The sequence below is a fragment of the Rhineura floridana genome, chromosome 9, assembly GCF_030035675.1.
Source record: "Rhineura floridana isolate rRhiFlo1 chromosome 9, rRhiFlo1.hap2, whole genome shotgun sequence".
Classification (NCBI taxonomy): domain Eukaryota; kingdom Metazoa; phylum Chordata; class Lepidosauria; order Squamata; family Rhineuridae; genus Rhineura; species Rhineura floridana.
In genome coordinates, this window is record NC_084488.1 from 107,376,892 (window position 1) to 107,389,827 (window position 12,936).

Consider the following 12,936-nt stretch of genomic DNA (forward strand, 5'->3'; position numbering starts at 1 on the left):
TAAATAAATAAATAAATAAAAATAGTGATAGTTTTGGTTTAATTTGTTCTAACACCCAATTATGGTCCATGGTATCAACAAGGCTCTCCTCCAACACCACATTTCAAATGAGTTGATTTTTCTCTTATCTGCTTTTTTCACTGTCCTACTTTCATATCCACACATAGAGATCGGAAATACCATGGTCTGAATTATCCTGACTTTAGCGTTCAGTGATACATCTTTGCATCTGAGGACCTTTTCTAGTTCTCTCATAGGTGCCCTTCCCAGTCCTAGCCTTCTTCTAATTTCTTGTCTTTTATCTCCATTTTGGTTAATGACTGTGCCAAGGTATTGATAATCCTTGACAAGTTCAATGTCATTGTCAACTTTGAAGTTACATAAACCTGTTGTCACTACTTTAGTCTTCTTGATGTTCAGCTGTAGTCCTGCTCTTTAACTTTCATCAGCATTCATTTCAAATCTTTCCTGATTTCTGCTAGTAGTAGTAGAATTATTTACTATGTTTTTTAATAATGTTTTTAACCTTTTTTAAAGGTTGTTTTTTTAAAATGTTTTTCATGCTGTTTTGTTTTAATGTATTTTAAGATCAGTTTTTATGATGTTTTAAAGTGTTTTAGTGCTTTGTTTGCTGCCCTGGGCTCCTGTTGGGAGGAAGGGCGGGATACAAATAAAACAAATAAATAAATAAATAATAGTATATCGTCTGCATATCTTAAATTATTGATATTTCTCCCTCCAATTTTCACACCTCCTTCATCTTGGTCCAATCCCACTTTCCCTGTGATATGTTCTGCAAATAGGGTGATAAAATACACCCCTGTCTCACACCCTTTCCGATTGGAACCCAATCGATTTCTTCATGTTCTGTTGTTACAGTAGCCTCTTGTCCAGAGTATAGCTTGTGCATCAGGACAATCAGATGCTGTGGCACCCCCATTTCTTTCAAAGCATTCCATGGTTTTTCATGATCTACACAATCAAAGGTTTTGCTGTAATCTATAAAGCACAGGATGATTTTCTTCTGAAATTCCTTGGTCCATTCCATTACTCAAAGTATGTTTGTGATATGATCTCTGGTGCCTAGCTGCTTCAGTACCTTGGACAGCAGCTTCTGTCCAAGATTTTTCAATGTTGCTTGGCTGAAGTGAGAGCTGTGCTGGAAATTCTTCTTTTTTAAGCGACCCTTTGTTGGATGAGCGGGTGGTGAAATGAAACCCTCCTGACAGCTTGTGGAGAAGCTAAAGATTCTAAATAGTGCTATTAGAAAAAAGAAAAGAAATAATATGTGTGCTCATCTAAAGACCCTCTTGAGATTACAGCCAAAGATTGCACTGAGTTTCCAGTGTAGTTTTTCATTATTGTTAATGGGATTGATCCAGATAAATTGAGTTATGGATTAATGCTATTGCTGCTTCTTGAAGAACTCTTTTTCATATGCTATAAAGATATCTTGAGAATATATATTCCCAAGTTGTCTTTATATATATCATCACAGCTATTTAGTTGGAAAGCAAACAATTCCAAAATGATCAGTGCTTACTTGAAAGTATTCCCACACCTTCTTCAAATTCCAATTAAAAAGTCATAACATTTACTGTAAAAAAAATCCTCCCAATAGATGCAGCCCATAAAAACAGAATAGAATAATAGCCTGCTATGAAACAATTTTACAATGAGGTTATTCTAAATGTTCACCATCCTTTTTCATCTATTGTTCAACTAATGGAATCCGATGCTCTGTTTTCTCAATGTGCATTTGTGGTTGGGGGGGGGGGGATCTGAAGATCAACAAATGACATCTTTTTCAAACAGCTCTTCATCGTGCATGCAACTCCTCACTGAGCATACAGCAAAGCCAAATTCCACTACAAATAGTTGCAGCTTTGCCAAAGCAGGCAATCCAATTATGGAAGCACATCCTGGGACCTCGACTCATTCGATTTCCCAATACTCAGCCTCTCTACTTCTGTATTCTACATGCTTCTGTGCACCCAAATCAAAGAAATGTTGGTGTCTGCCTGCCTTAACACCAGTAACATTTGCTTTTCCAAGAAACTCACCAAAAGCCCAATTTATATATTGCTGTTCTGCTGCTCTCTTGTAGTTTGCATTGTCACAGTTATGTAACACAAGTGTCACATCTGAAACTCTTTTTCCAATGCAGACCATAGCATTACAAGACCATTTATCTGAGCTCAAATAAGGATTCAAATCCCCTTTCAGGCATGAAGCTCACCATGTGGCCTTGAGCCAGTTACCAGCTCTCAGTCATAACTCACTGTTCTTCATCCTTGGGTCCATAGATGTTGTTGGACTACAACTCCCATCATCCTTGACCATCGGCTAAGTTGGCTGGGGTTGATGGGAGTTGTAGCCTGACAACATCTGGGTACCCAAGGTTGAAGAATACTGGTCTTACCTACCTCACAGGGTTCTTGTGATGATAAAATGGGAATGGGAGAACCATGTATGCCACCTTGAGCTCACTGGAAGCAAGGTGGGATATAAATGTAAAAATAAATAAATAAAATTTATTTGGGCTTTGTTTGATGTGCCTGAAGGCTAAGCCAATAGAAAGGAATGAGATTTTCATTAAAACTGCACCAAACATTTGTCAGTTTCAGTTTAGGAATCAAAATTATTTTTTTTCAGTGGGAAACGTTTTCATTAAAAAACATTTTGTGCAAATATTCAACTTTTTCAATCCTGGTTATCATAATTGTTTTCCTTGGCTGTGCTTCTTCCTCCAATCTGGGATCACATAGTGAATGGTTCAATGTCACAACATATGTAGCCAATCAGATTAAGATATGTGATGATACGTCACTGAGGGCAGGTGAAGGAAACTGAGAGTGTGGGCAAGTGAAGTCAATATTTGTATTGAGAAATCACAGAAAAGGGGGAACATATTTTTTTGGCACTACTGAAAGTCTTCATGAAACCTGTGAGAAGTTTCACTCATATGTAGGGTCTGGTGTACCATGTTTTGAACTAAACATTGTATATATTTATATATCTTGGTGGAAAAAATGAGCACAAGGAGAAGTAGAAAGGGACAGCTGGGGATTGATTTCCTCCCTTTACTGGCAGTGGAGCTTGGTGCCACAAAGCAAGGAGTAGGACCATTTTAAAAATGTTGTGAACTTCCAAGAGCCTACAGGAAAGGTCAGGACATCTGTTCAAATAAATAAGTAACATGCCACTGCTGTTTGCTGGAGAAAGTTTCCATTGAGCAAATGCACAGAAAACAATGTGGATGTAAGCCACAAAAAATTAGAACTATGACATCATGACATGCAAGCACAGCCTGAATTTATATTTTGCACATCATTAAGTAAACTACTCACACTCACTTCCATTCACAGAAATAATAGGAAACTGCCTAATACCATTTGTCCACCTAGCTGAACATTGTCTATTCCAGGGATGTGGTCCTCCAGATATTGTTGGACTACAGCTCTCATCATGCCAGTGGCCATCCTGGCAGGGGCTGATGGGAGTTCAAGCCCATCATCTGGAGAGCCACAGGTTCCTCATCCCTGGTCTGTATTCACTGGCAGTGGCTCTCCAGGGTTTCAGACTGGGGTCTTTCCCAGCCCTAGCTGGAGATATCAAGGACTGAAGCTGGGACTGTTTGCATGCAAAGCACAAGCTCTGTCACTGAGCTACAGGCTTCCCCCAATGTTTTCTATGAACTGGAGAAAGATACAGGATCATGAAACACCACTGGTCCTTGCTATGAGCAGCACTGGGTTTTTTCTTTTAATTCCCCCCTGCCCCTCATACTATTATTTATTTATTTATTTATTTATTTATTTATTTATTATATTTACATCCTGGTCTTCCTCGCAGAAGGAGCCCAGGGTGGGAAACAAAAACACTAAATGCGCTCTAAAACCAAAGACTTTAAAAAACAAAACATCTTTAAAAACCTATTAAAACAAAACATATTAAAAACATATTTTTTAAAAAAAACAACAGCAGACTGGGATAATGTCATTTGGTAAATTAGTTGGAACCACAGGTTAGTTGTCTGCCAGTTAAACACATTGTGCCTTCAAGCCTGTAAGTGCGGAAGCAGCTGAATTCAGAAGCCCCTAAAACACCATTTTGCAGACTGCAGCTATTCTGCAGGGGCCCATCTTGCAGAACTGCCTTCACTGAGTGGCAGGAAATGCAGTTGCTGAGGCCTGCAGAAATGCATTTTAGCTATACAAACACAGGAGCTCAGCGGCACCATTCCTCACAGCACGGTGTCTCTTTTTTTTTTTTTTTTTTTTTTCAATAATTTTTATTCAGATTTTCATAAAACATACAAGACAAAATCATAAAACATTCAAAGACAAAAAACAAAATCAAAAATAGTTAAACAAAAAGAAAAAAAGAGAAAAAAAAAAACAAAAATAAAAATAAAGAGTAAAATATTGACTTCCCATTTGTCAAAGATCAAATCAGTTATAAGTCTATAATATATAACAATCCTGTCTCTTAAGTCATATTATAAAATCACTTTCCTCCAGTAGTTATCTTACTTAATCATCAAATCTCATAAACATTACTTTATTCTTTCCACAAAAAGTCAAAGAGAGGTTTCAATTCTTTAAGAAATATATCTATCAATTTTTTTTTCCAGATAAGCATATCGATTAATCCATCTCATTACTAATTATGATAATCTTATTGTCATAACCATAGTCAAAATAAACATTTCAATTAATCCATCACATCAGAATCTGTTAGGTTCAATAATTTCAGTAGCCATTGTTCTATTATCTCTATTAGTTCCATTTTCCATCTTCCATCTTCAGTAGTCTTGTTAAGTCCAGTAATTTCAATATCCAATCTTCCATTATCAGTATTCCATAATAATCTTGCTGTCAAAGCCATAGTCATATAGTAAGAGTCTGATGGGGATTACCTCTATCCCAAATATTTTCTTGCCATCCATTCTGAATAGGTTGCTGAAATACTGCTGTAAAATCATATCTCTGTTCTTTTTTTCAAAATACACTGGGTCATCTCTTAAAAGTTTTTCCATTGTCACATGGCTGCAGTTAATTCCATAGATTTTCTCTATATTGGGCTCCATCACATCATTCCAGTCCAGAAGATTATCCATGCCATTGATAACTTTATCTCTAGAATCTTCATTCATTTCTTCAGAGATAACATTGAGTTCCAAACAATAGATTTTATTTCTAAAGTCCATAGACTCCAAATCTTGTTCCTGTTCCACGTTGGTTCCAATCTCCGGGATCTCCTCTCTCACAGGGACCCCTATTCCAGTCTCCAGGGTCACCTCTCTCACAGGGACCCCTGTTCCAATCTCCGGGGTCTCCTCTCTCACAGGGACCCCTTCCAGGGTCACCTCTCTCACAGGGACCCTTATATCTTTAATCTCCTGCTTCATTTTACTCAATTCAATTTTCATTATCTCAATCTCATCCATTATTTTCTGAAACATAGTTATTTCCAGATTTTCAGCCACTTTCTTAATTGCCATTTTAAAAGAAAAATATAGGAAAACCACTTCTTATTTCAGCAACAATTGGGTTAATACTCCAAACTTGGTGACATCACAGTATAAACAGAGCAGACAGCCTTATCTCTCCAATAGTTAAGTAAACAAAATGCAGTTCCCAGGATCGAAACAATTAATGGCAATCGTCAAGAAACAGATTCGTCAAAATAAAATAGACCAAAAAGAGAGTAGTCTCAAAACAGTATAATATTTTTCAAAATAAAAATCTGGAATAGAAATCCCTCTTCTGTGTATATCTTTAGAATGCAAATCCAGGACAGCTTTTTGCAACAAAAACAGAGATAAGCTATTAATTAGTGCGTAGCAGAGAGAAGTTATGGCTCCCCAGTGAGATGTCAAAAACTGATCAATCTGGCAAATCTCTTTTAAACAGCAACAATTTAAGTCAAGTAAAAGAAAAATATAGAAAGAAGGGTGCTTGCCTGTTAGTGCGTTCTCTCTTAGAAGATAAGGTGAACGTTCGCTTTATCAGATAGAGCTTGCTGTTAAAAATCCGTCCCACCTTCGTCGGCTGGACCTCGTCCCATAAATTAATGAGATCTGGTCGTCCCAACAAAAATAGGCTTTGAGGTTAATCTCTTCGTTTCTCCCTACCCGGGAGAAGTTTAATCAGTCAAAAAAAAAAGAAAAAACTGACTGATATATCTGAATAAGCTTCTTTTGAGGCAGGAGCCCGTCTCAAAAGCAGGCACAGGCTAAGTCACCCTTCCCGGAAGTCCGCAGCACGGTGTCTCTTCAGTAAATTGCAGAGGCGAAATGTGCTTGCTGGCACAAAAGTGCCTCAGAGTTCGAAGAGCAAGGCCTTGTATCAAAGGACTTCAGAACGCACACATACACCTCCCCCTGCGGACTGAATAAACATACTGCAAGCAGTTTAAAACTACAATCCCAGAGAAGGGAACATAGGCAGCTTTGCTTAAGCAGTTCTGACATTTGAGAGATGAATACAGTTACATTTGTTTTACATTCATTGGCAGGTTTCCTCCCGCCCCAAAGTGTTAAACATTGGTATTTAGCTGGTGGATTATGACTAGGGATAAGCAAATGTGTGAATTTTGGTTCATTCTTCTAATCTTAAATTCAGTTCTCCACGATTTCCCTATCAGTTTATGTTTTTTTGGGGGGAGAAACAATGTCCTTATGAAAATTCATCAGCATTTTAGTTGTCTCACCTCAAAAAGGATATTGTAGAGTTGGAAAGGTTCAGAAAAGGGCAACCAGAATGATCAAGGGGATGGAGCGACTCCCCTATGAGGAAAGGTTGCAGCACTGGGGGCTTTTTAGTTTAGAGAAGAGGCGAGTCAGAGGCAACATAACACAAGAACTCATGGTCATTCAATGAAACTAAATGCAGGACAGACAAAAGAAAGTGCTTCTTCATGCAGCGCACAGTTAAAATGTGGAATTCACTCCCACAAGAGGCAGTGATGGCCACCACCTTGGATGGCTTTAAAAGAAGATTAGACAAATTCATGGAGGAAAAGGCAGTAGATGGCTACTAGTCATGATGGCTGTACTCTGCCTCCATCGTCAAAGGCAGTATACTTCTGCATACCAGTTGCCGGTAGCTGCAGGAGGGGAGAGTGCTCTTAGAGTCAGGTCTTGCTTGTGGGCTTCCCATGGGCATCCGGTTGGTGAGAACAGGATGCTGGAGTAGATGGGCCACTGGTCTGATCCAGCAGGCTCTTCTTATGTATTTCTCTGAATATACAGTTTTCTCTGTAATTTTGCCTAATATACACATTTTTGCAAGCGTTTTTCTGCAATATAATGTGTTTTTGTGTTATTTCCATTAATAGTGCATCTTTATGTACAAGTATATGCATTTTTGTTCACATTCCTTGGTTGAAAAACTGCACTGCAAAATTTGGAGAACTGCAAATTTTGAATGGCCACTGTTTTAAGTTTATATACTGTTTCAGGATATGCAAATTCACTTGATTCACCTTTAAATGTGAATAGAACCGAATTAATCGGCTCTATCTGGAAATTTATTTATTTATTAAATTTATATCCCATCCTTCCTCCCAGAAGGAGCCCAGTGCAACAAAATGGATATTATTTCCGACCCTGAAATTAAAGGTCAGGCTATCCATATTTTAAATAAATAAATAATCTCTCTCTTTCTCTTATTAATCTGCACCAAAAAAAATCACATTTAAATATGTATTTGAATGTATTTCCTCTCAAAACACACATTTCTAAATGTATTTTCTCTTAACATTTGCATTTCTATGAATGTTTCCTCCTCAAAAAAAAAATCCTACCCAAAAAGACAAATGAATGAATGAATAAATAAACATATAATTTGGGAGGAGCAGGGGTAAGTCACAAAAGGAGGTGTCTGATGGCACCCCATTGCCCCTGGGAGATGCCACTATAAAGGAGATAAGTTTGCCAACTTACCTGTCAAACAATGGTTTCTCTCCACAATCAAAAGCATCCTGTAATTCTTTGACAAGATTAGCCTGGCCTGGCAGTCGAAAAAGCCCTTCCTCTTGTAGCCCACGCAGCCGAATAAAATCCACACACTGTTCCACCAACAAGGGAGCCAAATGGTTTCCATATCTTTTCTCGTAACGGACCGTGTCTTCCAGCTTCTGCCCAAAGATTCCTGCACATGAAAACAGGAAGCGACACAGGTGAGTCAAAGGAAAGAGACCACCAGGTAAAAACATTTAGACATTTCTGTGATTCCTTGCATACTGAAAACATATACATCCTCTCTTGCCTTTTTTTGGCTATGTAGTTGTTTAAATAACAGATAAGCAACAAGAGAGTGAGTGAGCAGCTATATTTACAGAGCCACTTTGTGCATGAAAATTATAGGAAGTGAGTGAAAATCTGACTGGGTCTTCAAATCTCCCCATTTCTGTTGGTGAAACTTCTAGCTTTGCCTCTTAGAATTTATTTATATTTATATGGAATGATTCCTGCAACGATCCTAACTGCATCATTGCCAATCAATGAATCAATCAGTCAAGTTTTCCACCTACAATATGGACACAGGACAGTACCCATTTCTCAAACCCAATGAGGGAATTTCAAGGGCTGGACGGAATTTCTCTGGCCTTTGATTTTCACACTGAAACAGCCTTGGTCGCTCTGGTGGATGATATGAGGAGGGCGTTGGACAGGGGAGAATACACATTCCTCGTCCTCCTGGATCTCTCAGCGGCTTTCGATACCATTGACCATGGTATCCTTTTAAACCGCCTGGAGGGACTGGGAATAGGGGGCACTGTTTTACGGTGGTTCCGTTCCTATCTCTCCAGTAGATATCAACGGGTAGCATTGGGGGATGAGGTTTCAGACCCTTGGCCTCTCAATTGTGGAGTGCCACAGGGTTCTATCCTCTCCCCCATGCTATTCAACATCTATGTGAAACCACTGGGAGCCATCATCAGGAGTTTTGGGCTGCAGTGTCACCAATATGCGGATGACACTCAGCTCTATCTCTCATTTAAGTCCTCACCAGAGTTGGCTGTGGAGACCTTGTCCAAATGCCTGGAGTCCGTAAGCGGATGGATGGGAGAGAACAGGCTGAAGCTAAATCCCGACAAGACCGAGGTATTGCTCGTGGGTGACAAGAGAAGGCTGGGAAACTTACTTGGTGCTTAATGGGGTGAAATTACCCCTGAAGGACCAGGTCCGCAGCCTGGGGGTCATTCTTGACTCCCAGCTGTCCATGGAGGCTCAGGTTTCAGCAGTGAGCCGGGCAGCTTGGTACTAATTACATCTGGTACAGAGGTTGCGACCCTACCTTCCTGTTCATCTGCTCCCACGAGTGATACATTGCCCTGGTCTCCTCTCATTTAGACTACTGTAATGCGCTCTATGTGGGGTTACCCTTGAAAACGGTCCGGAGATTGCAGCTGGTACAGAATGCGGCGGCTCGCTTGATAACGCAGAGCCGTCGCCGGGATCATATTACTCCGGTGTTGATAGATCTACACTGGTTACCAGTTGTTTACCGGGCCCAATTCAAGGTGTTGGTATTGACCTTTAAAACCCTATACGGTTTTGGCCCAGTTTATCTGAAGGAACGCCTCCAGTATCACCAATTATGCCGCCAAACAAGATCGGCCTCACAAGACCTTCTCTCGGTCCCACCGGTGAAAACAGCTAGGCTGGTGCGGACCAGAGAGAGGGCATTTTCGATTGTGGCCCCCACCCTCTGGAACTTGCTTCCTTTTGACCTTCGACATGCCTCCTCCCTGATGGCTTTTCACCGAGCCTTAAAAACCTGGCTATTCAGGCAGGCCTATGGGATTTCTGGGGCGGATTAGTTTTTATGGTATATTAATTGAAAGATGGTTTTAGATGAATTGATGTTGATGTTGTGAATTGTTGATTGTATATTGTTTTATTGTTTTATATTGTATTTTGTATTGTTGTACGTCGCCCAGAGTGTCCGTTAATTCGGACAGATGGGCGACTAACAAATAAAAATTTATTATTATTATTATTATTATTATTATTATTATTATTATTATTATTATTATTATTATTATTATGCCCTTTTGATAAATTGGACCTTTTTGTTTGAGGAGGGAGAAGCAAATTGAGCCATTTCCCCCCAAGAGTTTTTAATAATGTTTTAGGGGGCAGTTTCCCACCCTCAGAGGTTTGCATTCCATGAGCAGGCCCTAAAGGATTATTCCTGAACAGTTTTCAAGACTATTTCTTTTAAAAAAAATGTAATTGTGTCTCAGTCTTGGCAAAAATGAAACTGACCATGAGCAATTTTGGCCCTTTCCTAGAGCATTCCTTAGCAATATCATTGTGGCCAAGTGTTAAGCTTCTAGAGATTTTTTTTTGGGGGGGGGGGCTAGAGAGCCAGTGTGGCATAGTGGTTAAGGTGTTAGACTATGACCTGAGAGACCAGGGTTCGAATCCTCACACAGCCATGAAACTCCCTGGGTGACCTTGGGCCAGTCACTGCCTCTCAGCCTCATGAAAACCCAATTCAGAGGGTCGCCATAAGTCGGAATCTTGAAGGCAGTACATTTACATTTTTAGAGAATCTGAGACATAAGAACACAGGATGTACAGCAGCAGCCAGAGGCTTAGCACCTACCATAAACCCAACTAAACATTTGCTTGTGCACAGTTTTGCTAATTCCTTAGGAAAGGATGCCATCCTCTTCCTCCACAGTATTCCTATTAGCAACCAATTTTGTTTGTGTTGTATTGTAACTCCTTTTTCTTTCTTTTATCTCTTTGGCAAAGACTCAAGGACAAATCAGCTCCTGTTTTGAAAGGCACACCTGCTTCATTATTTACCCTCTTTCTCATAATCTTAGTCACTATGGCAACACAAGTCAAGAGGACCTATTCACACAAAAGAGTGTTCAGTGGTGGAGTGTTTACCACATGATCATCCTCTAGCATGACCTCCTCAGGACATCACCACAAGTAGGCTCCATCCAGGAACTTGAGCAGTGTAGTTGCTTGCCATTCCTAGCCGTTGTTTCCATAGCTGTTCCAAGTGCTACAGACACCATATTTACATGAATGGAAGCAAAATGTCGGGTATGCCTGCAAGAGTTACCCAGAAGGCAGTGATTTATTTCTGTACCATTCACCACACACACACACAGAGAGAGGGGGGGGGGAGAAATGTTGTGATGATCTCCCAGGGTTCTGCTCTGTTCTGTTTCCAGAGAGGAAAAGGGATTGAGGGAGCCATGTTTTTGTGATGGCAATATGAAATTTAAGAGTCTAGGTTTAAGAGCATTATGTCTATCTGCGCTCTTCACTTGCCTACTCTTTCAGGCCCTCTCACTAGAACCCTCATGTGCAAACTGACTGCTTTAACAATCAATCCCTTTTCCCAGACACTGTAGATCTGTGGGGTGGGGGGATAGGGGTCTCCTGGCAATACATTGTATTTTATGTATTTTAATTTATTGTAATGTTTTTGTGATTTTATTGTTTACAATTTTATTATGTACTTGTTTGATTTTATTTTTGTAAGCCGCCCTGAGTGTCGTATTATAGGGTAGAAGGGCAGGATAGAAATATTTTAAATAAATAAATAAATAAATAAATAAACTCTCAGCACCCTTAACAAACTACAGTTCCCACGATTCTTTGGGGGAAGCCATGACCGTTTAAAGTGGTATGATGCTGCTTTAAATGTACAGTGCAGATGGGGCCAAAGTGATAATCCATTCTGCTACTTATCTGTATGATTTGGGCCTAGGTTAAGTGTTGAGTCGAAATGACAGTTAAACTGAAATAACTGTTGGTGTGAACATGGCTTGACCGGAATCACAACACATCAGGATGCAGCACTGACAACTGTTTGTAAACATACTTACTGCATGGGAGAGTCAGTTAAGCTCAAGGACTGGGACTGCAGAAGCTCTTTTTGGGCATGTGCTTCTCTCTTCCCTGCCCTCCCACCTAAACAAAACTATGGCTGTTGTTTTCTGTTGCTCCAAAGGGCAGTATTAGAACCGGGGGAGGGGGATTGGCAAATTGGAAACTGACACAATAAGAGAAGCTAATAGTGAGGAGTTCTCCTTTCCTGGAGGCATTTAAGCAGAGGCTGGGCAGCCATTTATCAGGGACGCTATAACTGCAAGATTTCTGCACTGAGCTGGGGGTTGAGCTCCAGTGTTATGACTCTATGAAATGGAGTGCATCTCTTTCTGCATTTCCAGCTGCTTTTAAATTAATTTAAAATACAAACAACAAAAAGGGGAAGGTCCATAGTAGCTCAGGGCAAAGCAACTACTTTGCACACAGAATGTCCCCTGCCTCAACCAGTCAGCGTTGACAGCGGTCTGATTCAGCACAAGCCAGCTTCCCATGTTCCTATGAAGGGAGGCAGGCCTGCCATGCACAAACCACTTGTTGCATGCTTTTTCTGAACTGCAGGCTTTATTATTTATTTATTATACCCCACCTTTCTTCTGAAGGGGCATAAGGTTCCATACAAATGTGCTTCTCCGTCTCCCCATTTTGTCCTCACAATAACCCTGTGAGGTAGGTTAGGCTGAGAAACTGTGACTGGCCCAAGGGCACTCAGTGAGCTTCATAGCCGAGTGAGGATTTGACCCCTGGTCTCCCAGGTCCCACTCTGACACTCTAACCGCTATGCCACATTTTAAGGAACAGGAGATCACAATGGGAGCACCAAACACTTGTGGTCACTTCTGGACCATGGCCTTTGATTGTTTGATTAATTAAAAATTTAAAGTCAATTTAATTTTAGCTCACTTTCTGTTGGAAAGGCAACACCTGCTGGAATAGCTAGTAAAGAAAGCTTCTTGATCAAAATGAAGATGGAATTAAATTTGAATGAAAAATGGATGGATTGGGATGGATGGTCTCTTCACCCACTCACTGTGTGGATTCGCAGTCACCATGAGGTAAGATCC

At 40.2% G+C, this 12,936-nt stretch overlaps 1 protein-coding gene across 7 annotated transcripts in view; it reads right to left on the reverse strand.

Moving 5' to 3' along the window:
• Positions 1 to 12,936, reverse strand: part of ARHGAP24 (Rho GTPase activating protein 24) — a 492,834-nt gene that overhangs the window by 40,464 nt on the left and 439,434 nt on the right. For all 7 annotated transcript variants that reach the window (XM_061583119.1, XM_061583120.1, XM_061583121.1 and 4 more), the window contains one exon: positions 7,952 to 8,159. In XM_061583119.1, the coding sequence (XP_061439103.1) occupies positions 7,952 to 8,159 (208 nt within the window). The remainder of the gene's footprint in view (positions 1 to 7,951; positions 8,160 to 12,936) is intronic.